The sequence below is a fragment of the Candoia aspera genome, chromosome 3 (genome assembly GCF_035149785.1).
Source record: "Candoia aspera isolate rCanAsp1 chromosome 3, rCanAsp1.hap2, whole genome shotgun sequence".
NCBI classification, from domain to species: Eukaryota; Metazoa; Chordata; class Lepidosauria; order Squamata; family Boidae; genus Candoia; species Candoia aspera.
Window position 1 is genome coordinate 112,635,175 of NC_086155.1, and position 27,977 is coordinate 112,663,151.

A 27,977-nucleotide genomic window follows, 5' to 3' on the forward strand; every position below is an offset into this window, starting at 1 on the left:
AAGATAAGAAAATATTATCGTGTTTAATATTTTAAGCCCACCAGTAAAATATAAGGAAGAAAATGGCAACTGCCTCTTTGTCATTTTAGTTGCAAAGAACGTCTCAAAGCGTTGACAACTATCTTCAGCACATGTAGTTTAAGACTCTAGTTAAAAAGATTTAAGCCCACATTAGATGACTGCAGGAGGAATTAAGGTTGGGAAATCTCTTCCCACTTCAGCTCAAAGGGTACTTCAAGAATCAGGACAGTGATGAATGGGGCAAAAAGGGAGAGGGAATATATTTTTCTGTAATGAATATCTAGAATTTCTTTCTTTTAGAATTCAAGAATGGATAATACCCAAACTCAAAACATAGGACTTTTAGGAGTTAACAGATAGCAGAAGACACACTGAAGAGTGTTAACTTTTGGTCCAGGACTCTTCTCATTAACCATCTTTATACCTTCACTGAAGCAAAAACAGAAGCATGTCCAATAAGCTGTAGACATCTGCTGTAGTGCATAAAAGTCACAAATATTGCAAAATATTCAGCATTAATTTCTCTGCTGGCACAATATTGTCATGCAATACATAGTATCCCCAAGCAGAAGGAGTGACAAAAGATAACTTCTAAAAGAACCCCCATGATTGGAGTGCTTCATACATGACTCCTTCACCTCTTATTATAGCTAAGCAAAATACCCACCAACATTATCTGATTTCTCCCTTTATCTGAGTTACTGCAACAGAAGGCTGAAAATCTGACCATGTGAGTGAGTTTTTTACTGCAGATTTCAAATTAGGTGCTTCAGGATAATCAAAGTAAGAAAAATGGTTCAAAATACAATAGTGCTTCCTGTCCTTCCTTGAAGAGTGGTAGCCTTGTGAAGAGTGACGGTTGTTGCAGAATGAGAATTGGAGGTGGTCACCGAACAACAAAGCATATGTATATGAGCCTGACGTTATGAATGCTGATTCCCACAAATAATGGCAGAAGAAGATCAGGTCAAGTGGAAACACTGCCCTTTGTGCTCAAGCAATTCCATGATCTACCAGTCCTGCTGACATCACTTCAGAAAACAGGTATGAAGAACAGAGTCTTTCTACTGGAACCTCTTGCTTCCTTAGAGTATCACCATCCAGACCATTTCACATAGTCTAAATTTACAGGATTCAGACCTCATATCTCAACATCACTTTCTTTATCATTATCATGGTCACCATCATAGAATTCACTGGAAGCTTCCGGCCTGCAAGATATAATAACTTAAGGTCACATAGGGCAAGGAGATGATGTAGTAAAAATTAAAGATAAATATGGAATCTGCTTACCAAAAAGTACAACAAACACATACCTCTGAAAAGGAACACTATGGATGGTAATAAGAGATTAATTGGCATAATTGATCAAATTGTGATTGGGACAAAGGAGTCCCAATCAACACATATTGATTCCAGGAGGTAGCTGCTATAGTTCCTTTAGTGTAACTGAGGTCAAAATAATAAGTGGTTTTTATCTGAGGGACAAATAGAAAAACATGCCTGCTGTAATTATCTTCCGAACTTCTCTCTTCTGGATCAGGCTCATCTGTGCGATCATAACTCAGAAGATCAGAAGGGACATCATGGATCTGGACACTGGGTGCATGATTCAGCATCTTCAAATTCTCAAATATTGTCTGCCGTATTTGATCTAAATACTTGACAAAAAACAGGAAATGCAGCAAAATCCTATCAGGCCAATCAGTTCAAAAAGGTTATCAAGTTCGTGTCATCATTTTTTCTGCCATCAAAATAAGCATAGTAATGAAATTAATCTATTAGGAATGGGGTTTAGTAAAGAGAAGCACCAATAATGCATCTTTTGAAACTGGTAATTAAAGGAGATGTTATGGGAAAGGGGGCAAGTAAAGGGCCAACTGGTCTTCATATGGCAGGAGATACTTACCTGCCTTGAGTTCTGATTTTCAATTCTAGTACTGACATCAGGGTGGAGAGTAAAGTCTGGAGCAAAGTACTCAAAGTATTCTTTATGGATTAAAAAAAAAAAGAAAAGCTTATACACATTAAAGAGAAGAAATCCATATATAGCACACACCAAAGCACAGCAACTGAAAAGATGTTCCTCTGAGGGAATAATGTATTCTTAACCCTTTCACTCTTTTCACTAGACACATAATTTATTGTGACTCTTTATATCATAAAGTGTAAGCCCACAACTACCTGCCAAAATTTTCTCATAACTAGCTACTCTACAATTAGAAAGAAAATCCAAAAGAAAATCTGATTTTCCTGCTGCTTTCTATTCTTAGTATCAGTTGCACATCCTGCTTCATCTAGAATATTAACATGCAGTTTTTTCCAACTGGGTGCCCAACAGATGTGTGGGAATACCATCATTGGACAAACTGACAGTAGAGAATGGGATTACCATTTCCTTTTTTAAAAAACTAGTTTTGTACCAAGAATTGCCTGAGTCTTAGGGAGGTTTTACTCAAACAGAGCTGCAGGATGAAGGTTACTTAAGGTTATGGGTTGTAATCTACCACACTGGTCCAGTCGTGGATAAGTAGATAAAAAGTTTTTGATTTCCCTGTCTAGGGCTAAGAGAGAATGGCCTGAAGTCACCCAGCTGACTTCTATACCAATGGGAGGACTAAAACTCCCAGTCTCCCTGTTCCTAGTCCAGCCTCTAACCACTATACCATACTGGCTCTCCCTCACACTATGTTGGCAATGCCAAAACAGTGATATATTTGCTCATGCCTATTAAAACAAAATACCTTTCTTTACAAATAAAGGAAACATAATCTAATGCATTAAATATGTGGTTGGATATAAACCCTCTGATTATACCCCTGCACCATTTTTGTTCCCAGGCAAAAAGGAAATAGAAGAAATTGGTTCCTAATACATTATCATAAGATGCAATTATTTTAAAACTGTTTATGTCTTTTGAGAGTTGACTGTTTTAAATGTTATATGTGAATTGCCTTGAGCTTTTTCACTCCCATAGACCAATAGGTGAAAAATACATCTGTTATATACCACTCCACAACTAGGGTTCTCTGGGCAGAATATCTCAGAAAATACGATTTAAAAAAAATATGAGAAAAATAGTATAGCACAGAAAAAACTAGTCAATGCCATAAATAACTTAGCAGAGCTTAGCAGAGACAATACCAAAATAATAGAATTACAGAAATCCTTACAAAACTTACTAAAAGCCCTGACAATTTTGCAAAAAAAGCTTTGCCTTACAAAAAAAGGCTATTTATTCAGTTTCTTTGGGGCCCTCTCCTCCCTTGACTGGCCACCTGCTGAATCTCATTAGTAAGGATATGAAAACCATAACCTTGAACATTAACAAATCATTGTAGATACATGTGTAAAGAGCCATTCTTTAGAAAATCTGGCTACAAGCCACTTTAGGAGTCGAAAAAGTAAAAGCAGCACTTTGAAACAGGCCTAGAAATTGCTTAGAAGCCAGCAAAAGGATGGTGCATTGATGTTAAAACTTCCGTTTTAAGATTTACTGATATTCCCAGACTGTCTTTAAAGGCAACTCTGGCTATGCTATTTCACTACAGTATCCAGACATTCTGCTTTAACGAACTTATATTTCATAAATATAATAAACCAATATTGTACTTCTGGGAAATTAAATATAATATGGAGGAGGATTTTTTTGCATTTCTCAATTGCATTATGAAATTGTTCACTTCTGAACAGATGTAAAATGAGTCATTATTATAACTGCATATCATTGCATAAAATATAAACTATTGCACAAATATAGAAAAGTTACTGTGTGGTATATACTAAAACATAGTAAAATTTATAGTATACTATTGTTTATATATCTGGCTAAGAAAAGGCTAAAAAGTGATAGCAAAGATTATATTTTAACATGGAAGAACCTGACTTACCACTATATGGAAGCTCCTCGCTAATTGCTTCATCTACAAGCAAAGATGTTTCATAAGTCCTGAAAGGAACGGCAGACCATTTCCATCAAGGCCACAGGACAGGTATCTATGCCACTTATCGCCATGAAAGACAAAGCCCCAACCTATCATCAACGCTCTTAGGAGACTCACCAGCATCGGGCCACATTGCGAACTGTATAGCCACCACCTCCTAATACCAGAAGAGGAATGTTGAAACTTTTTACATATTCCACACATTCCCTAGAATCCAAAGTTAGAATGTTTAGAAGTGACCTGTTACATTTGCATATACCTGGCATACACACATAAATAAAAGTCACACGTGTTTGTGTATATACATAAACCTAGCAAATTACTGTAAATGATTGCTGTTAAAATGATCTGAAAGATGTTTAAATTGTTATCAAAACAATTTCACTGAAGCTATTGAAATAGCTGTTGAGCTATTAGGGGTTGGCCAAAAAACCCCCACATTTGAACAAAGACCATATTAATTCAGGGTTAATCTGTTGGGGGCTGTGCAGAAGGAAAGGCAGAGAGCTGAATGTGTAGGTCCAAAGTCAGAAGGTGACTGAGAGAGCCATCCTTTTTCTGACGCTTTCTTTCCTGTCTCCAAAGCAGCAGCCTGTGAGGAAGAGTGACAGCCCTTTCCAAGAGTCTGAACTAACTGACTGCAGAGGTCTTTGAAAGGAGCCACACTCTCAATTTTAAGTGAAAACAAGATGCAATGAGGAGGTTGCAGTAATGTTTCTTGACAGCTAATATTAAAACTGGGAGAACAGATGCGGTGCAAGGACTAAATATAACCTCTTCATACTCCCAAACACTGACATGGATTGGAATTATACACAATAACTTGTTCTGACTTATACGGTGACTTCTCCCTTTCAAGTAAGCTTAGCACTGAAAATGAGTAACAGCTCTTAAGCAATTATAAAGCCAGCAGTGTCCTAAGGGGTGTGCATGTGTGCAAAAGAAGGCAAAATGGCAGTCACATACATTTATGAAGAGGCAGGGCTTCAATTGCGCTGCCACCACTGTCATCACTGTGGACAGCCCTGGCAGCGTATGATAATATCGAGATTTGAAAATATCCAAAACTTGTGAATAAAGGAGTTACCGCTTCTGCTTAATTTGTTAGTGTGGAAAACAGAACATGCTCAGCTAAAAAACAAGCAAACCACAATTTGATTAAGTATAATGTATAAACCCAGCCATTGTGTAGCCTAGCTTTAGAAAGGGAACCTGCTAAAAAAGACTGATAATATTTCCCAATTAAATTAAGGGCAAGAACAATCCTGACACTATACTATTGCATAGGTAATATAAAATGTCTCTTGGTATCTTTTGGACTACAACTATTAAAGGCAAAAAACAAAAAGAGCCATGATGTGTGACTGGATCTTCCAAAGTTTTGATTGTCCTGCCATCTGGAGCTTCAAGTTGGATCAGCAGAACACTACTCTTTTCCCAATATAAATCACACCCCATTCAAATTCCTATCTAGCCTGCAATAGGGAAAAAACCCAATACAGGTATGTATATTTTTCGATTGGGATGCAAATAAAGCTGTGCAGTGATCTGGAGTTGAAGGGGAAAAGATTACACAGACAGACCAGGGGTGCTCCATTGTATCTGCTAGCAACTGTTTGAAGAAGCTGTGCTTCTTCCTGGGCTCACAGATGCATATGATTTAAGGAGATGCCCAAAGAAGATCCAAACCACATTTTCCCCTTCAAATCCCAGTCAGCTCACTGGAAGATGTATTTAAATACAATTGAACAGCAGTTCAAATATATGTCTTTTTTTTCTGCAGGAAGGTTGGCAGCAGCTTTGCAAAAGTTTTATAATGGAAAAGGGGTACAGGGGAAGCTGGGAGGGATTTTAACTCCGACAAAACCAGAGCTTCAACAACTACTTTAAAAGGAGAAAAAAAACACAGCCATATCCTTATTAGCCTAATTTTCCTTTTGATTCTTGTTCAATTTTTAGGTGGACTTACCCATGTCCTCTTATACTGAGGTTAAAGCAGCCCAGGCGATCACAGCCTAAGGAGTCAGCACCACACTTATGGGGGGGAAGAGATGAAAAATGAGGAATCTGTGACAATTAAAGTTTCCTACCCATCATAACTGTAGCCCCTCTAGTAACCTTCGTATGACCGCAAGCAGCGGCCATCAAAAAATTCTCACCTGCAGCACTATGCAAGTTGGCTGATAGAACTCTACCACTTGATTAATGACTGGCTGGAAGAGGTGTTTATAACCTTCAAACAAAAAGACAAAGAAACCACAGCCATAAGTTCTCTGCTGAAATATGCCCTGAAGATGGATAATATGGCAAGGCCCAGTGGAAGGCCTTCACTCACTTTGGTCATCAATGCCATCCCGCAAAGGTACATTGAGGCAGTAATAGCGGCCACTCTCAGCTCCAACTTCATACATGTCACCTACAAGGGGAGTGCAGGACAGTGCAGAATTCAAATAGGGATACGTATCTGAAAACGTAATATCCATCTTCCGTAAGTGTTGTGACTCAGAACTTAAAATTCTTTCACATACTTATTAGTTGGCTAACAGAGTTCTGGTTCTTAAAAGCTGACAAAGAACAATAAAAGATTTTGTACCTGTACCAGGGAAAAAGTAATTCCCATATTTGTGAAAAGATACTGTCATGACACGGTCTGTCAAGTAAAAAGCTTCCTGAACACCATCTCCATGGTGGATGTCTATATCAATGTAAAGCACACGTGGGTGGTACCTGTCAGAGAAAAGAAACCTCTCTGTGGGATAGAACAAAGAGTATCTCCTCACACTGGTAAATCTTAAAGCTACATGGATGAAAAACCTGTACTTATAACTAGCACCCCAGCAGCTTATCCTCAGAGCTGCTGCAATTCTGACAGCTCTGACATAGATTGTCAGCACTTTAAAGTTACACTGAAGAAAAGAAAGAAAAATCTCTCCAGGGTCACTTTCCCATAAATTGCAGAGCCAAAAGTGGACAAAGGTGCTCATTTTCTATTTCATGATTTTTCTCAATCATGCATCACCTTTATTTCTTCTGCTGTTATAATGCCCTCTTGTCTTTGTCACCCACCTCTTACCGTTGGTTAAGAATTTACTAAGTCTGAAGTGATGGTGTGCAGAGGACTTCTGAAGTTATACCCAAAGTTATACTCACTCCCTCAAAACTCACTGAGGAAGCAAAAATACCCCACTCCTTCTGCTAGGAATGCAGCATAGCTCAGGATTTCAGCTAATTGCAGCTCATCATAATAAACTATGACTAGCATATGAACCCCAGGCAAAAAGGTCACTTCTCAGATCAAGGCAGGCAATCTAGCACCCATCCAGATGTTTGGGAAAACAACTCTCACCATCCCTAATCATATCATATATGCTCCTTTACATGAGCCCCAGCCTAAATAATTTGGGGAGTCTACACCTGTTCCAGACAAAAAAATATGAAAAAGAACTGTCCACAACACTCCCAAGAGAGCTAGTTTGGTGTAGTGGTTAAGGGATCAGCCTGGAAACTGGGAGGCCATGAATTTTAGTCCTGCCTTGGGCACAAAGCCAACTGGGTGACCTTTGGCCAGTCACTCTCTCTCAACCCTAGGAAGGAGGCAAGGGCAAACCACTTCTGAAAATCTTGTCAAGAGGCTTCCAGAGGAAGAAATGGTGGACTGAAGATGGCTCCGAGAAAAATGGAGCTGATGACTGTGGCAAAGAAAGAAGACCTGGTGAGCAGACCAGCTCTTCGAACTTCTCCGGACAAAGAGAGGACAGATCACCCACAAGTGCTCCAGACAATTGCTCCTCATGAGGAGACCATAAGACAGCAGTCTCTGGCGGGCTTTGAGCACTGGGAGATGAGGGAATAGCCATCTTGTTCAACTACGGTCGGCACCTTTAAAGGATACTAAGTTTGCATACTTCCTTTTCTAATCACATTTGGAAATCGCTTGTTAACTACTTTTCAGCTATTAAGAGACCTTTGGATCAACAAGTCTGAAAACACAAGTCTGCCTTCAATCCTTAATGAAAGAAAATTCTAACAAGCTTAAGAACTTTAAAAAAATTGAAAAAAATAATTAAGACTTTGATTTTAGAAGGTTAAAAATGGATTAAGCGTCCAGATAAATTAGAAATAAGATTTTGGAATTAATTATAAAGTATCTTTCCCAGGGAAAGTGGACTTGTTTTGATTTTTTTCTAAGACATAATAGAGATAAGCAATTTTGAAAATTGGACTCTAGAGGGAACTAAAGATTTTAACTAAAGGAGAAGAATACATAAACTTGATTAACAGCTACAGAATGACACAAAATATAACATTGGAAATACTTTTGAAAAATGGAATTTGAAGTTAATATCAACAATGTCAATAGCAATGTTTGTTTCTATGGATAGATTGTGTTCAAAAGATGTTATGGAAGAAATGGCAGAAGAGGAACAAGTTTTATCTGATAAGACAGAGGCAGAGTTAACACTGAAAGTGGATCTACAAAAGACAGGCTATAAGAATGGCATGGAAAAAGATGTCTCATTGGATGTACAAAAGAAATCAGTTTAAGCCTTTAAAATCAAAAGGGAATTACAAATAATAAACCAAGAGAATGACATGGATAACTCTTTTATATTGGATTTACAAAAGAGGTTTGTTAAAGCTTGGATGAATCTTGTAAGAAGGGGCAAAAAAGAAGAAAAGAAATCAAGTTCTACGATATTACTTGAATGGATTAAGACTGTTAGAAGTAAAAGGAAGGAATATAAAATTGGTTTATTTCATCAAGGTTAAAATAGGTATGTTGTTATTTCTGGCAACCTTACTGGACTTTTGCTGACACCAGGACTGAAATGACAATGCTTTATGGATTTGTTTATAGGTAAGAGATGGGACATGGGATGAAGAGATAATTGGATGTAAATTAAGGGGAGGTGAAAAGTTACTAAAATTGTTTATACTTCTTGTGATGAAGGTTGGAACTTCCTCCCTCCCTCCCTCCCTCCCTCTACATTTTTTGCACTTTTTACTCTTTCTTTCTACCTTTCTGTCTGTCTGTCTGTCAGTATTAGTTTTTACTATTGCAATTATAATCTTTCATAAAATTATTTTTAAAAAATTGAAAATCTTGCCAAGAAAACTGTAGGGACTTGTCCAGGTAGTTGCCAGGAGTCAACATTGACTGGAAGGCACCAAAAACAAAACAAAACAAAACAAAACAAACCCAAAACCACTCCCAGATAGTGCCCAGTGAATCCTAAAATTAAATTTAAAAAATTAAAACTTTTTTAATGGCTGAAATTTTGCAAGGTTTCATTCTTTTGCCTAAAATCTTACTGGATTTCACAGGATTTTGGGGTGAGTTTTCCAACATTTTGTAAATTTTCAGCCATTTTTAAACTTTGGCACCTGGAACTTGAAAACAGGATAGGTGCCTCAATTACTCTTGGCCTCACATGCCTATATTCAGAATCCCCAGAGGAACGCTGTGGTAAAAGAGCACTTTATACTGTGGTCAACTATTCATGTAAACACCTTACTTGAGAAGCTCCAAAATGCCAATCACGATGTCATTGACGTAACAAAACCCAGAAGCCTGGAGCATGAAAATAAAGAAATTATGTCAGTAAAAAGGAACCACTAAGCCTCCCCAACAAATAAAGCAGACTTGACTATTACCTCAAACTTCTTGGCATGATGCAGGCCTCCAGCCCAGTTAATTGCAATATCACAAATCTAAGAATGGAAGAGAAATATTAACTCAAAGAAAGAACTCTGTTGTAAAATGAAATATCTAATGAAAGATCATTAAAAGCTATACTTTAAATTATTTCCCCAGTCTGTTTATCCTCTTTTAACAAACTGCTAGGAACGTATGCACTAGTATTAGAGCATCATTGTTATCATCCTTTACAACACTATGTCAAGCACTGGGTAAGCCTTTGCATAAATTATCATCAGGGACCAAAAAAATATTTTTTTTTAATTAAAAAGGTTTTAAAAACCTTTTAGACTAAAAAATTTAGTCTCATGCATTCATTCCACTCTAGTTATGATCATATTTCAATAAAACCACAAATTATGAATGCCATTTAGCTGCACAGTTGAAAACAGTAATTAGGAAATTGCTGTACTTGTAAAGACAGTCAATATATCTAAGGTTTGAAAAGGGTGAACACTACTTTGCTTCTGTACCTTATTATTCAGTTGTGTTGCTCCTTGCAAGGAAGCTCCAGTGTATCGAGAACAAAATTCAAATAGTCCCGGAAACACAGGGCTGAGGAAGAAAAAGGATCAGACAATTACATGGGATTGAAGGTAACATAACAGATCTGTATCATTTCGCTTCCTGGTACTTCCATATTACAAGTTGAGAAAAGCAAACAGGCAAACCAATTTTGGGGGAGTGATAATGCACAAGACTTCCAATTACACTTGCGTGGAAAGTTTTTTTCAATATGGCAAATTGCCCTGAGCAAACATGACAGGTCCCCTTACGGTCATGGAGAGAATGGGGCATTATCCTTTTCTTGGAAATGCCTACAACAGAATACAACAAATATTATTCTACTTGCCAAGCAAAATAAGTGATCATCCCAATTATGCTATCTTTCAAAGATGCTCCAAAATACGACTGCCTATCCAATTCAACTTTCAGAGGTTTGCACATTTTGTACTACATTTCTCAAGTGTTTGATGCATCTCAGAAATGAATAATTACTCCCCACAAAGGTGTTCTCACATTAAAATCTTGCAAGATTTAATTTAAAAAATATTTTGGGTGGTTAACGGCTTATTCCTTTGCTGCTGAGTTTGTTCAAGTGCTTTTGAAGTCTCCCCAGGCAGTTTTCTGCTTTGAAAAAAAAAAAAAATCTGTTGTTGATCTCTTACTATTATTTGCTCTTCAAAAGTTTATTTGCAATCTTTATTGTGTGCTTGCATTTCTTCTGCTGAGTTTTGTCTTTCAATCTGCTCTCCTAATTTGAGTTTTAATCTTTTTTTTTTTAAAGATGTCTTTTTTGCTTCTCTGATCCTGTTTGTTGATCATCTTCTACCCCTCGGATTGGGTAGAACCTTTAATGATTGAATATGTTCTAACTGATAAGCTATTCCTGCATTTTTTTAAATACATGTGCGAACTCCTGGAGAGACTGGACTCTCTTAATTGTATCTTGCAACTTTCACTTCCTGGCAAGGACCAACAGCTACTATGAGGGAAAGATTGAAAATAAAGCATCACATACAGTTCTGGTCATTGCATCTCAAAAGGATATTACAGAGAAAATCACTGAAAATGTGTAAAGTACTAGAGCAGGCATACAGTAGTTAAGGTGGTAAGGTAATAGGATAGTTCCTGGCTGGAATTCAGATTCCAGGATTTGAAATGCTTGAGTGCGTTGCTTAAGTCATTTGGATGTTTTGTATCCAAAATGTATTGCCTAAGGATCTCTTTAGCCCTGTCATAGCTCAACAATAGTCAAACTCTGGTGGAAGTCCATTATGTCAGCACTTTTCTTAGAAGTGCCATCATCCAGGTCAAGTGAAAATTACCATTAAATACCAGATGAGCAAGGATTAAATTTAAGAGAGACAAGTGCAAAGTTCTTCACTTAGGAATCAAACATTAAATGCACAGGTATATGATAGGAGATATGACTGCACTCTTCAAATACCTGAAAGGACATCATACAAGAGAAAGTCAGGAGCTGTTGTCCCAGGGTATATGGAATATGGAATAATGTATCTGGCTTACAGGAGGGAGATGCCTATTAGATGTTAAAAAAAAGCAAAACCTTCCTAACTGGAAGAACGGTTTGACAATGGAACCACTCACCCAGGAGAATGTTGGGCTCTGGTTCAAGGCAGATAACAAATTACATCTGTCTGGGATGCTTTTATCCTGATTCCTGCACTGAGTAGGGGACTGATAGCTTAAACAGCCTCTTCCAACTCTGTGATTCTATGGTTTATGTAGGAAACTCATATAAAAATTAAAAGGTGCTAATATGGTTTAACTTCTTTCTGTAATAGAACCAGATTGGCTTTGCAGATTACATCTAATTGTTGGGTTTGCAATTTCATGTTACTTATAAATGAGCAGGAGGAATCACCTACCAAGTGATAAGGACTTACATTTTTCCCATAGAATTTCTCTTGAGATTGAATCAAAACAAATGCCTCATCGAATGAAATCTTAGGCTTGGTCACACATTTCCCATATTTGCAACACAAATCACTGACAGTAGATCAACAGACTCTGAATCCAGCTTTCCTCCTCTATATAAGTATTTTTCTGATCCATCCAATTGTGAAGATAGTGGGTTCAGATATCCCAATAGTAAGAAATCTCTCTGGAACCATTCAGGTCTCAGTAAAGTATTTCTTTATTGTAAGATACAGTTCCATCTCCATCTAAAGACTCAAGTGAATAAGATTCCCCGTTCCCTCCTTTTACTTGCCCCAGTTTCCCGCCTTCGTTTGAAATTGAATATTTACAACTGCTATTGGCTTTACAACATGATTCCCAGCAGCATTCTTCACTGTCCATTTGCTGATATTAGCCACAACAGTCTGGCATCAGCTTGCTGGGTCAGTTGGTGATGCTCCGTTTCTCACACAGCAATCAATCCTCCACCTCCCTCCTTTACAGCCCATGACAGAGGAGAAGGACCAGAAGGGATTTTTATGGCTTCTGGGCCAAACCTCTGACACCAATCCTGAACTTTTCCACATACATGTATTTCATATAGCTTGTTAATTTTATTCAGGAATCTAATAGTGTACATATATCATGGTTAGCCCTATATATATATATATATATATATATATATATATATATTCTTTAAAGAGTGTAACAATCACTTTATCTCAGTCACTAAAGAAATGGCAGATTTGTATATGTATAAAGACATGCAAGATAACCCTCCCACACCTGCTAATCAACATAACTAATTCTGCTAGGATATAATCACTGCCTGAGGCTTTATCCCCTTTCAGTTGATGAATTTCAGAGACTGAGGCTGCTGGCCAATTAGTCAGTAGTAAAATCAAACAGGCAAACTAATTGCCATTATTATGGCAAAGTGAATGTAGGCTCCTACAGGGATTCTCAGACCATTCCAAATATATCTGAGCTAAGATGAACTGCAATAATTCACTAACAACTGGTTGTATTCCTTGACTTCAAGGAAAAAAATAACTGCTTATATAGGTGCTGCATAACAGCCTTCTCTTTGCCTTCAAGAGTGTCATGACCTCGTTGCAAGGCACAAAAGAGCCTCACAACGTGGATCATGATCATTAAGGAAAAGGGGAAGGAGATAATCAAACCAGGGATTAACACAAGCACCCAAAGGCACCCACACCCATGGACCCATAAGCAACTGAAAGGAGAGACGTCAGAGGAATGAAGATAAGAAGCACATGGTGCCCCGGAGGACACAACCGTCGCAGGGAGACAAAGAAGACACCGGGGAAAACGCCCAGGCAGCCATCAAGGGTCCCATCAAGAGGGATCGCGGCATTGAGGGGTAGGGAAGCCCGGGGCAACACAGGAGGGTATAAAAGGGGCACCCTCACACTACCTACCCCGTTCCCGTTTTTCGTTCTGTCAGCTATCATTCCAATAAACCAGAAATCCTTAATACCCATTAAGTGAGTCTGTGTCTTATTGCGAAGCGAGGCTGGCCCTGACATAAAAACGGGAACCCCCCAAAATTTTTTTCCACCTGGTACCTATCCAACAAGCTTGTGAGGGACCCAGCCAGGCATGGAGAACCAGGAACCAAGGAGGCGCAACCCTTCGGCGCCCGGCGACGAAGCCCCGCTCTCACAGGGCGGGATGCAGCTGAGGTCCGGGTGATGCAACGCCCCGGTAAGTATGGGACCCAGCTGGGGGGAAGCGGCGGGGGAGGGACCCACCCCGGCGCCCCGGAGCCCGCGAGGCACCGGGGGCGAGACGAGGGGACCCTCTCCAGGCCCGCAGACAACCCCGGAGGAAGCGCGAGGCGAACCGCCACCCTGGGCGCCCGAAGGCGAGGGCGCACCTGGCACCGCGGAGGGAACGAGGAACGATCCGTCCTCCACCACGACCAACGGCGAGGGCGAGCGGAGCAGCGAACACCTCGGCAGGAAGCCAGGGACGGCGCAGAGGCTCGACGCGCTGGAGGAAGGGATGCAGGCGGTGCGGCTGATGCTCCAACAGCTGACGCGGCGCAGGGACTCCGCAGCGGAGGCGGCGCAGAGGCACCCCCGGACGAACGGCGGCGGGGCGAGCGGGGCGGCAGTGACGGCGGAACCCGGCCCAAGGAGCCCACCCGACGATCGGAGGCGCACCGGGACGAGAGACGGGGCGGAGACCCAGCGGACGGCGGCGACTACAGCGGAACCCGACCCCAGGAGGCCACCCACCAATCGGAGGCGCGCCCGGACGTGAGACAGCGGGACAACCTCGGCGGCGGCGCCTGGTCCCAGGAACCCACCCCACGACGGGAGACGCGCCAGGCTGAGAGGCGGAGGGACGACCCGGCGGGCGGCGACGGCGGGGCCTGGATCCAGGAGCCCGACCGAGGGAGGACACCCCGCCCTCCCCCCCGAGCGACGGGACGACGACCTTGCAAGGAGACCCAGAGAGAGGCACCAATGCCGCAAGAGAACTGGAGACAACCCGACCCGCAGCAGCTCCCACAGAGCCCGAGGCACGAAGTAGAGGGCGCCAGGAGCCAGACCAGGACACCTGCCAAGGACTTTGGCATAAAGTTTGACGGGGACCCCTCTAAACTCTTTTTTCTGACCAACGCGAGGTACTACCTCGAAGAATGGGGTCCCTGCTTCAGAACTGAACGGGGCAAAATCAATGCCCTGGCCATAAAACTAAAAGGGCGGGCTGCCGATTGGTACGTCCAATTGTGCCAATCAGGCGCCCGGGCGCTGCAGGACAGCACAGAATTCCTGCAGGCGCTGGAACGGCATTTCAGGGACCCCCTGGAGCAAGAAAAGGCGAAAAGGGCGCTAGAGACACTCAGACAAAGCCCGCGCTCCGTGGCAGAGTATGCCATGGAGTTCCAAGCCCTAGCCGGGAAAGTGGACACTTGGTCTCAATCGACACTGATTGAGAAGTTCAAACACGGCCTCAACTTAAACGTCCTCCGGTGGGCACTCGGCCGCGACAACCCCAGCTCCCTCACGGGTTGGATCCAGCTGGCAGCAGAAGCGGAGAACGCTCACGACACGTTCCGCCACGCAAGGAGGGAAACGCAGCAGATGGAGACAGCGAGATCCCCACACACCAGCGCAAGGCAGGTGAGGGCGAGACCCCAACCCTGGAAGGAGGAACGGGACAGACGCTTCGCAAAAGGGCAATGCTTCACGTGCGGCAGGGAAGATCACAAAGCAGCTGCATGCCCCAAAACGACACCCAGAGAGAGCCCGAGGAAGGCACAAACAGCACCAACCCCAGCGCCAAGAAAGCGACCAGCGGCGAAGGGGGAGTACCGACGCAGACACGTCCCCTACAGTTCAGAGGAGGAGGAAAGCAACCCCAATGAGCCGACGGGAAACGACAACCACCTGGCCTAAGGGGCGCCGAAGGACAGGTGGAGGACACTGACAGGCGCTACGACAAAGGGGTGAGTGAGGAATGCCCCACCCTCTACGTCCGTGTCACCCTCACCCATCGAAATAAAACCGAAAAGGTCTGGGCACTCATTGATTCGGGTTGCTCCAAAAGCCTGATGCACCCTGACCTGGCAGCCGCACTCAACCTCCGCTGCTATCCACTTCAGCACCACCTGGTGTTCTCGCAGCTCGATGGATCTGCAGCGGGAGGGGGCCCAGTCACCCAATACACCGGAGAAACCGCGCTACGGCTCGGCAGCCACGAGGAAAAATTGGCTTTCATCGTGGCACCGGTGGGGCAACCCCGACTCATACTGGGGATCCCATGGCTCGTGCAGCAAAACCCAGTCATCAACTGGAGAACCAGAGAGATTAAGTTTGCTGACGGGCGTTACCAAGCACCTTCAGGGAACAGGGTTCCCCGAGCAGCCATGGGGGGGGGGGGGCGACGACGACTGCGGAACACAGAGAGACAGCACTGCCAGAGGGACTGCCAACCAAATACGGGGATTTCGCCGACGTTTTCGGCGAGAAAGAGGCGGACAAACTCCCCCCCCACAGAAAGACGGACTGCACCATTGAACTGGTCCCGGGGGTACCCCTACCCAAACCAAAAATATATGCTATGACCCAGCGAGAGCTAGCAGCATTAAGGGACTTCATAGATAAAAACTTGGCGAGAGGTTTTATCGAGCCAGCAAACTCTCCAGTGGGAGCGCCAGTCCTCTTTCGCGAGAAAAAGGACGGGTCATTGCGGCTCTGTACAGACTACCGCGGATTAAACGCAGCAAGCATTTCAAATAAATACCCCTTACCCTTAATAAAGGACATTTTGTCCCACCTGGTAAAGGGTAAGGTATTCTCCAAACTGGACATAAGGGAAGCCTACTACCGCATACGGATACGGGAGGGGGATGAGTGGAAGACTGCTTTCAACTGCCCATTGGGGGCGTTTCAATATAAAGTACTCCCATTCGGACTGGCAGGAGCACCGGGGGTATTCATGCAGTTAATTAATGAGGTCCTGCGTGACCACCTTTTTAAGGGGGGTTTGGTTTACCTGGATGATGTATTGATCTACACAGAAACAGAACGTGAGCACAAACGCTTGGTAAAAGACGTGCTCAAGAAACTTCGCAAGGCAGAGCTGTTCGTTAAGCTCTCCAAGTGCGAGTTTCACAAAAAACAAATTGACTACCTAGGGTATAGGATTTCAGCTAAAGGGATAGAAATGGACCCCAGCAAGGTCCAAGCCATCCTGGCGTGGAAACGCCCACGCACGAGGAGACAACTGCAAAGCCTCCTTGGATTCACTAATTTCTACAGGGGGTTCACGCCCAGGCTGGCAGAGACTATTTTGCCCCTAACTAACCTGCTAAAGACTAAGGGCTTGGGGGACACGTGCAAATCGAGAAACCCGGGGGCGCTACTGAATTGGACAGCTGACTGTCAAACGGCATTCGAGAGACTGAAAACCCTCTTCACAGCTGAGCCAGTGCTACAACACCCCGACCCCACCAAGCCTTTTGTGGTGCAGGCAGATGCCTCCGACTTTTCCATCGGAGCCATCCTGCTCCAAAAGGACTCCGACAACCACCTAAAGCCCTGCGCCTACCTTTCCCGCAAATTCTCCGAAACGGAGTGGAGATGGCACATATGGGAAAAGGAGGCGTTTGCAGTAAAGACAGCCTTGGAAACATGGCGGCACCTGCTGGAGGGGGCCTCCTGCCCCTTCGAGGTCTGGACGGACCACAAGAACCTGGAGGCACTCAGCACGCCAAAACGGCTCAGCCCGAAGCAGGTGCGATGGGCTCAGTTTTTCAGCCGGTTCAATTTCACGCTGAAATTCATACCGGGCAAGAAAAACTTCTTGGCAGACGCCCTTTCCCGACGACCACAGGACGACACGCAAGCCTCCGACATCGTGGGGACAGTATGGACCGAGAAACAGCTCGGCTGCCCAGCTGTCACATGTAGCCAGACAAAGAATCAGCGCACGCCAGCACGAACGGCGGGGAGCGATCGGAGCCGGCGCTCAATTTCACCGAACTGGCAACAAAGACTCACACAAGCACTACAGCAAGATACATGGTTGCAAAATAACCAACAACATGTATCTTTCAAAGACAACATCGCCTGGAAAGAGAAAGCCTTGTACGTGCCCGAATCACTGCGGGGGGAGATCTTACATAGAGCGCACGATGACAAATCTGCAGGGCATTTTGGGTTTGTAAAAACCCTCCACCTAACGAGGAGGCAATTTTGGTGGCCAAACCTCAGAAAGGACGTAAAAGACTACATGGCCAACTGCCCCATATGTGCCACCACCAAACGGAAAGGAGGGAAACCCCACGGGCTGCTACAGCTGGTAGCCAGCCCCTCCCGCCCATGGGAAGAAATCTCCATGGATTTCATTGTGGACCTCCCACCCAGCCAAAGAAAAACTGTGATATGGGTGGTAAAAGACTATTTCTCGAAACAGGCACACTTCATCCCGTGCGCAACTATCCCCTCCGCACAACAGCTGGCACGTTTGTTCCTAACACACATATACAGGATCCACGGTGCCCCCTACAGATTGGTGACCGACAGAGGAACACAATTCACGTCAAAGTTTTGGCGGGAATTTTTAAAACTAATCGGAACCAAACAAGCATTGTCTACTGCGTGGCATCCACACACGGACGGATCCACAGAGATCCTAAACTCAACACTTGAGCAATTTCTGAGGGCATTCATAAATTATCAACAGGACAACTGGGTAGACCTACTACCTTTTGCAGAGGTGGCTTATAATAACGCGGTACACCAGAGCACTGGCCACACCCCATTTAAGGTGGTCTACGGAAGGGACTTTGTACCGATACCAGAATTACCGCAACCTGAAACCCTGCCCTGCTCACCAGACGATTGGGCGGCACAGCTGGCAACAACCTGGCCAATCATCCAAACGGCCCTAGCAGACGCACAAACAACGTACAAAAAATATGCAGACAACCACAGGGCGGAGGCACCGAACTACAAAGTGGGAGATAGGGTCTACCTCTCCACTAAGTTCATAAAGACCTCGCAACCCTCAAAGAAATTGGCACCGAAATTCATTGGACCTTTTAAAATCATACAGGTAATCAACCCAGTTACTTTCAAACTGGAACTGCCTTACAATTTGAGACGGGTCCACCCAGTGTTTCACTGTGCACTACTGAAGCCAATGAGCACATCCAAATGGCATACGGAAGAACCTCCACCCCCACCCATAATGATAGACAACCAACAACATTTTGAAGTAAAAGAAATACTGGACTCAAGAAAACAAAGAGGAACACTACAATACCTCATGAAATGGAAACATCTCTCACACCCAGAGTGGGTTCAGGCACGACACGTCATGGCTAGACAACTAACAAGACAGTTCCATGAGGCATACCCGGAGAAACCAGCACCATAAGAACATCTTTGGGGGGGCAGCATGTCATGACCTCGTTGCAAGGCACAAAAGAGCCTCACAACGTGGATCATGATCATTAAGGAAAAGGGGAAGGAGATAATCAAACCAGGGATTAACACAAGCACCCAAAGGCACCCACACCCATGGACCCATAAGCAACTGAAAGGAGAGACGTCAGAGGAATGAAGATAAGAAGCACATGGTGCCCCGGAGGACACAACCGTCACAGGGAGACAAAGAAGACACCGGGGAAAACGCCCAGGCAGCCACCAAGGGTCCCATCAAGAGGGATCGAGGCATTGAGGGGTGGGGAAGCCCGGGGCAACACAGGAGGGTATAAAAGGGGCACCCTCACACTACCTACCCCGTTCCCGTTTTTCGTTCTGTCAGCTATCATTCCAATAAACCAGAAATTCTTAATACCCATTAAGTGAGTCTGTGTCTTATTGCGAAGCGAGGCTGGCCCTGACAAAGAGAGAGTTACAGCTTTGTGTCATACCTAATAACATACAAGTGGTGCTAGAAGGGGGTCTAGCATTACAGTATGGATCTTAAAGAGCCTTAGAAGAGCTTTTTGGGCTTCTATACATACCTGGTCATACCAAACCTTAGAGAATGGAATGCCTGAGTGCTTGGTTGGCAACAAAAATTGGTAGTTCTTGAATTAGAATGTTATCGTGATCAATCATAGACTTGTTTGAAAAACCAGTGTCTGCCTGGAAAATTGTGGTGCCTCTTGAGTGACCAAATTAAGCCACTCTGTGGTAGTACCATACACCTGCATTTAATTCAAGCAGATCCACCATCATCCACCATAGTAGCTGGTAAATCATCTCTCTCCTTAGGAGCCTTTTAGACACTGACAATGTACAGTCAAAGAAAAATAGTTGTATCAACTCTGAAGGCTTAATTTGAAGTGTGTAACATGATTAACCAAACAATGAGAGATCAGCACATAATCAAGAATTTCAATCTGGACCAGAATTTAAACCGTCTCAGACAACTGCCTTTCACAGCACCATTCACTAGCTAAGTTGACTTCTTTACAGATAGTACCTGGTCACTTACTTTTGGTTTCCTAAAGGATCACAATATAACTTGAAGCACGTATGGGTGCTCATGTCCCACCTGTCAACACCTCAAACATTTCATTTCCTGTGATTGCAGTGGCCACTATATGAGATCAAGAAGTGATGTGGCTTTTTAAAAGAGTTGTTGGCAGGTCTGATGTGAGTGTTCCCTGTCAAATCTGCACTATTGCACAATGTTAATTAATTATACCAGCAGTTATACTGATAAACACTGAAAATATAAACACAGATCAAATCCCCATTCTGACATTTAGATAACCCATATATTACATAAACAGAAGGTTATCATTCTTAGCTGTTGGCAATATATATTTCCAGTTTATCCCATAATCCGAGAATGCAAGCATGCCATTCCAGTGGTAGTTCAAAGACACTTCCCCATTTCCAAATGAGATGGACAGGCATAGTTGCAGAGAATAACAAGATGTTCTGGCATTCCTGAGAATAGTATGTTTTGCATGTGTCTATTCATGTGTTTAAATGAAATGTTTAAACTTCAGTAGTGCTGCTAGCACTCAGTGATATGAAATAAGATTTCAATAATCTCCACTTGAAGATGAGTAAAGAACCCATCATCCCTGGGTTCTCCCCCTTTCTCACCAGGGAAACATTATTCAAACACAGGTGGAAACAATCTATTTGCAACCTTCCTAGCTGCCAAGTTTCCTGCAGAAATCAAACATCAAATTTGATTAAAGTACGAATTTGTATTTAGTCAAGACTTGATTTCTGTCAGTAGACCACCTGCTGCACTTTTCACTATTGTCTAATAGTGAAAATATTGATCACAGAACAGTTTCTTTCAAATTAGAAAGCCATGCTGAATTATACTTGTAGATGCTAACTGAAAATTTCGGAACTTGTAATTCAACACATTAGAAGGATGTCTTGGTGGAGAATGGTATCATTCTGGCTAGATCTACTTTGTACCAGAAGTGTGCCAGAACACCTAATTATTGCCTCTAGCCCCCATCTTTGACATAAATACCAGCTCAATAGTCTCTCTATATGCCTATTTAGATTTTGAAGCTTCTTTTTAAACATCAGTCCGTTAACCTCGTTCTACTCATTAGTTTCCTGCCCTACTCACTTCCGCATTAAACTTTATTTCCTTATTAACCAAACAAATTTTCTCTAATAATTAGATTTCCATTTTATATTCAATGGGTGTGGGACAGGGGTTTCACCAGGTTCTTGCTGCTTTCATTTTGAAGAAGAGAATACCTTGCTGGATCAAGCCAAAGCATTTTATTACTTACAGTCACCCACCAGTTGATTCTGGGATGCTCACTGTTGCTCCCCTTGCAACTAGTTTTTGCAGTCATGATTCCCCTAACCAGGAGGTAACAGTGAGTGTTCAAGATCAATAGCTCTTGATAGTCCCTCCTAAAAGATTACCTCTATCTATACAAATGCATTTGTGTAGAAACACGGAATATGGAGATTTAAAACTTTGTACCTCTCCTTAAGATTCCAAAGATCTAACATTTTGGGGCCAGTGGATATATTTCGTATTTTGAGAGCATGTCATGCTATGGTTGTTTGGGGGGAGAACGTGCCCATTCAAAAATGCCTGCCCAAAATAAAAAAAATGGGGCAGAGAGCCCTGAGGACATGGAGGTGTCTGTTGCTATGGAGATCACACTAGGATCCCAGGTCTAGCAGGATCAAGACTACTATAAGGCAGAATGAAGCAACAGCTTCATGTAGCAGATCTGAGAGGAGAAGAAGTGGCTGCTGCCCAGCTGTTCCTTCTGCACTTCTCAGCATTCTTTTCACTTGGAGAACTGAACAGTGTGTATCACACAACCTGTCTTGCATACCCTAAACTATCCTACGGCCTTCACGTGCGGTTGAGGATTCAGTCTCGTTACCAGTTGAATAATCAATTGTTTGTTCAGCTGGTTCCTGTAAATGGAATGAGGAAAGCACTACCTTGTCCTTGGTGTGGCATCCAAATGGCAGGGAGAGGAATTGTTAAATCTCCTAATTAGCTGGATAAATGGTTTAGATGTTGGGTACCAAGTTTGTAGTGTATCCTAAATATACCAAATTATACGGATTTCATCCGTCCAGAGATGTTTCTTATGCAGTCTCAAAAACATGTAATCTTTGCACCCCTCTCACCCATCTTATTCATCTAAATAGTGTGCAATACTAACCAGTCATCTCCTACATTGAAAGCATTGAGGCTTTTGGTGAATCCTTGCATGTTGTTAGGACTGACTCTCTGAAGGAAGTCAATATAATCTTCTGAATGAAAGCGACACATGTCATGCTGAGAAGCTTGATATGGCTTAAATACCTGCAGAGAAAAATGCTTCCATTCATAGCTGAATTCAAATAGTAGTGAAAGAGAGTTGTCAAACTGCAAACTCCCAGTTTATGCTAAGTTCTAGTCACAATTTCTAAATAAATATTTTTTTTAAAGAAGTGTTACGCAGCATCTTAAATAATAACCATTTTACTACTGAACAAGCTTATGGGGCTAGAATTCACTTCCTCAGGTACACATGATAGGTTACCTTGAGCTGGCAAGAATAACTACATTTATGTATACACATCCATCTACATGCAATTGGGGAGGAAAGGATGGAGAAGACTTCAATCAGAGAAGGAAGAAATGTAAACTGGACAGTGTTAAATATATAAAAAAACAGATAATAATAATAATATTTAAGACAGTTATTCAAGTGTAACAATAGAATAAATAACAGCAGCCCAAACATGGGGACCAGAATGTGCACACCGAGTGTCATGACTATCAAATAATCAGCCCTAGTATGTGACCTGGAGGTGTTTCTGGACTCACAGCTCCTGTCAGAAAAGCAGGTGGAAGTTGTGACTAGGGGTCTTTGCCCATCTTTGGCTGGTGCACCAGTTGTCTGGAAGATTTGATCACCTCCTGATTGGACTACTCCAATGTGCTTTAAGTGGGACTGCCCTTGGAGATGGCTCAGAAACTGTCACTGGTGCAGACCAGTTGGATGATCTGCTATTGCAAGATCACACCTATTCAAAGGTTGCTGCACTGGCTGCCAGTAAACTTCCAAACCCCGTAAAAAGTGCAGTACTGGGTTATAACAGGGACCACTTTACCAAGCCTGATTCTACCTGTCTGGTCTGAACATCAAGATAATTCTCCCTCCACGTGAGGTGAGTAGGGTGTGGACCAGAAGGTAGGTCTTCTCACCCACACTATGGGACATGCTGCCCCAAAGGGAACCTTGCCTCCAATCCTCCTTGTATTCCCAAAGGCCCTAAAAATTGTTTTATTTCAATGAATCTTTGGCTCATAGGGTAATTGCAGGCTGCCATCTGAGTATAATATTATATATCATATATCATATCAATCACATCATATATGTGGTTGATTAATTATGTTATTTTCCTTGTGCACCATTCAAAGTCTTTTTATTGGGGCAATCTATGAACATCATAAAATAAAAAATAAGCAAACATTTAGCAAACATCCATTCATGTGCACATTTTCAATATGCTATATTCTATCATTGCTTTGCCAGCAATGCCTTCATACATTTACATAGGACAAATTGGGCAATACTGAGAAAATTATGAAACCATTTTTCAACCTTCCAAAACATTGTGTAAGTTATCTTAATATGCTATCCTTTACTTTAAAGAATATAAAATGACTAAATTGTTATTTATCAAGAAATTACACCCTACAGCTGTAACTGGAAAGTGGATAGCATGTTTTAATAACAATACATACATTCCATATGTTAGCATCTATACTACCTTGCTAATGGCCACTTATTTTGTTTTTAAGAATTGTCACTGCAATTGTCAGGCTTTTTTCATTTCCCTCTCATCCTTTCACCTTCTATATTTACTGTATATATTGTTTATACTGTGCTTTTATTATCTATCAATGCTTATGACAATTTATAAATGTAGTGCAATATAAAACAGTAATTTATTTTAAATAAAAATCCACTGACATTAAAATAGAGTAAAATGTGAAGGCAGAGACCACAGATAAAGCACAGCTTAAATAAAACACATTTTGCAAACAAACAAACTCCTCTAACCAGCAAAAGAAAAAATGAGTCCACTTGTACTTCACAAGACAGAAACAACCCCAAGAAAGGCAGACCCTCTTCTTATCACTGATGATGCCTCCACCACAGTTGGGACAAAGACATTTATGTATGAAACTGTATGAAACTAAGGCTATTATATCTAGGCTGCAGTTGTCTTTTACAGAAGGGGGATTTGGTTTTCCAAATTTCAAACTATATCGTTTTGCATATCTGTTGGCTAGTACCAAATTTTGGACAATTCCCCATCATGAATATTTTCCTTCTTGGGCCCCCTGAGAATATTCATAATTTTAGTTAGTTGGATTTTCTTGGGAATAAACATAATAGATTTGAAAAAGTTCCTCTTATTATTATACTGACTTGAAGATTGCGGTACATTATTTTTAGGAAACTGCATTTTCTTATGCTAAGTTAACACTATGGATAATTCAGGTCTCAGAATTAGTAGGGCTCAATAGCAGAAGTTACAGTTACAAATATCTATTGACGTCCCAGTTTGGACCAGCAGCATTTTCAGGCTCAGAAACATCTACTGTATTCTACTACAAGCAATTAATAAATCCTATGCAAAAAACCCTACAATTACTATTTTGCTTCAACAATGGGAAGAAGTATTGTCCTCAATGCCCAAAATTTCAACAGATCTTAAATTACATCTTATTCAACAAAAGTACTATTGCAGACTTATTGAACTCCATCACGTTTATATAGAAAAGGCTTGACTAAATTGTCAGGTTGTTAGATATGTAATAAGATAAATGCTTCATTTAAATATATGTCTCTATACTATCCTAAAACTCTTCCACTTTGAGAGAAAGTTACAAACTATATTGACTCAATTTTCAGGCAATAATTTCATATGTTCATATTCTTTTGAATTATACCCTATTGCCAGGACTCTGATACCTGGACAAATAAAGTGGATTTTCCACCCCCCATTTAAAGCTGTAAGACATTCTTTAATACTGGAAAGATAAACATGTAGCCCCAACTACTCAATGATCTGCAGAGTTATAAATAAATGATTTAACAGTGGGGATTAGCTATGGATAATAACACTGAAAAAAACTGAAATGCTTATTTGGAACTTTTATATATGTATATGTTTCACTGAATGTTTTTGTTTTTTGTTTATTAGTCTTTCTTAAATAATCTCATTTATTGCTCATTATGGGGGGGGTCATTGGAATTCAAAAAAAATAAGGAAGTATTTTAAATAATATCTGGGCTGCAAAAATTCCAGATGACCACTAGATGGCTGCAAAGGGCTAGCATTTTCAATACCTTTTTGCTGTTATTGAGTGGTCATCCAAGTTTTTGCACAACAGATATGGTGGTCCTATTAGAAGCAATTTGGCAACCTTTACAGACATTGCAACAAAGGTGCATATCCACCAATATCCTTCCTGCTGCAAGCTAGAAGAAACTGCAGTTTCTAAAGATTCTTCAAAAGGCAGTTCCAAGTAAGTCAGATTATAACAATCCAATTTGGATCTAATTAAGTTAGATCCAAATTAAGGGTCTGATCTACTCAGCACTGCTAGTAGACTTGACTGTGACTTGATTATCCAGATGCAAAACTAAGCCAAAAGGCACCCAAAACTGGAAACCTGATTTTTAAAGTTGTACAATCCAAAATAGACTTTGGATTCAGCCTATTATCTATCCTTTGCTTGGAAATTTCAATATGTTCTTTCATCTAGACTATTATCACCTTAGACACTGCTCCAGAATCTTAGCAACTCTGTGGAATTAGGGAAGAAAAGAAATAAAGCGGTGAGATCATTGGCAACAATATTCCTGAGACTCTTAATTACTTCTTCCAGGAGTTCTAAACATATTTTAGACACTGCAGATCTACAGTGGGATTATAATTCATATGTTTAACAAACTAGATTCTTATTCACAAAAGTCAATGCCATAATATATGGCAAAGGGACTTGTCTTTAATTCATAGACACCTCTATTTTAACCACCCATAACAAGAGAGCTGTAACAGTCAATGCAATGTAATGAGCTGAACCTTCTTCCCTGTGTTAGAGCTGCAGAGGTAAACAGGTGATCAGGGACTGTTCTGGCAGAATGTATGACTGGGAAATATAACTACCTGCAGCAGTGAACTTTGGCATTTGTGCCAGTCAGCAGGCAGGCACTGAACCTTCTTTCCCCATGGGAAAGGGAGGTGGGGTAAGATCTTCCTTAGCTGAAACTGACAGAAACACAGGAGGTCATGGATATCGTAACTTTGGATTAGGTGAACAATGTCAGTCCAAACTATGGATTCCTGCTTTGAGATATTCTCTTCTGTGTAATAATAGGGACGTTTTACTACAGTTAAAAGCAAATTATATGGAACATACTGGCAAACAAATGTGTATCAGTTCCTTAAAATTAGTAATAATAACTTAAAATTAAACTTGTGTGCAGTCCAGCACATGAAGCACTTACAATCATCTTCTTATAGAGTCCATAATGTAGCACCAGACTGTGCGTTAATGCCAACCGATGTGGCTTCATGGGATGTCCTGCTCCTAAAATGAAAAGAAAGAAGAAAAAAGAAAGAGAAAACAATCAAACACACCTAACATAATTAACATCTCCACATCAGAAGCACAGGAAACTACCTGATCGCTACCACAAGTCCTCAGAGAAAGATGAACAATACTATGAAATTAAAAGTGGGAGACCTTTCAAAATAAGATGGGGATATCTTAACTCCTCTGGAGCACAAAGATCATCAACTCATTGACTGGGATCTAGGCAGCTAAGAAACATTTATCTTGTTTTGGAAATTTGCTTAACCTAGTTTAAGCTATCTAAGCAAGTCCCCCACGTAACCGCATATTGTCACAAAGTGATCTGCCAGTAATTTACAGGTACAGTATACATCCTGGAATGGACCCAAAACTCTGGACAACTGCAATAACCTTCATAAAGTAAAACCATGTAATACTTGATACAATTCTATACAATAATAAGAAATCAAGGGACTATGATTCTGCCCATACCTTCTAAAATCTCACAGATGAAGATACAGGCATTCTCACAGAGCAGTGCTTGAATTCTATCACATTTCATACATACAATACAATTATAATCCACCATGGATAAATGGTGTGCTACTACACTAGGCTACCAGATCTGGGCTGCAAAAATCCAGACACTCTTTGCTGCCACCTGGACCTTTGCAAACCACAAGCCGTAATCCACATCACCAGATGTGTTGTTCTGAAATAGGAGTTGGTTGGTTCATTGATGGTGTGTGAGTGTGTGTGTGCGTGCAATAGTAAGCACTGCCGGTACGAATTAAAGCAGCTTTTGAAGGGCACTAGACTCTGTTGCTTAAGTTCACGGTGGATATAACTGCAGTTATAATAATCAAGGAGAAGTTCAAACGCAATTATTAAGAGCATCTGGAAAGGCTTCTCCTTTCTGAAAACACGAAGTAGTGTAATATGATTCCCGCCAGCACTCCTACGCGCGCACAGAAGTGCAGCCTTTCAAATCAGGAAAGAAAATCGAAGTTTTTTTTTCAGAGTTGCCCCAAAAGCAGAGACAAGGACCACAACAAAACAGACGCCTTTCTAATAACGAGGAGGAACTGGAGCACATGGCTGTTCGGGAAAGTCCGCTCCTTTCCTCAACCAAGGAAAAGTCAGACGACAGCCTTCGCTCGACCGCACCCCCTCCAGAAAGCACGAGCATCCCAAGACTTCCCAATTACCGCTGCTACGCACACACCGTAATGAAAATTGCCCACATCGGGATCATAGAAATAAGCCACAGTCTTCGCCATGCCCTCCGCCCTCGGAAG

The 27,977-nt window shown here is 41.8% G+C and overlaps 1 protein-coding gene across 1 annotated transcript; it reads right to left on the bottom strand.

Moving 5' to 3' along the window:
- Positions 1-4: 4 nt before the first annotated feature.
- On the bottom strand, positions 5-27,977 carry HDAC3 (histone deacetylase 3). Its single transcript, XM_063298630.1, has 15 exons — positions 27,905-27,977; positions 26,612-26,694; positions 22,259-22,401; positions 10,137-10,218; positions 9,621-9,677; positions 9,482-9,537; positions 6,559-6,692; positions 6,301-6,381; positions 6,125-6,198; positions 5,935-5,999; positions 4,083-4,172; positions 3,912-3,970; positions 1,931-2,010; positions 1,525-1,682; positions 5-1,232 (listed from the first exon to the last, which is right to left on the bottom strand). Exons 1-15 carry the CDS (start codon positions 27,957-27,959, stop codon positions 1,163-1,165), a joined length of 1,287 nt encoding a protein of 428 aa, XP_063154700.1. The 5' UTR covers positions 27,960-27,977; the 3' UTR covers positions 5-1,162.

Bases quoted from the DNA above. Each gene is read 5' to 3' on its own strand.
- HDAC3 (XM_063298630.1), bottom strand. From the start codon at position 27,959: ATGGCGAAGACTGTGGCTTATTTCTATGATCCCGATGTGGGCAATTTT. The intron at 9,538-9,620 runs GTAATAGTCAAG...TTCATGCTCCAG, and splicing joins ATCATGCCAAGAAGTTTGAG to GCTTCTGGGTTTTGTTACGT. The intron at 6,693-9,481 runs GTAAGGTGTTTA...TTTCTCTGACAG, and splicing joins GGCATTTTGGAGCTTCTCAA to GTACCACCCACGTGTGCTTT.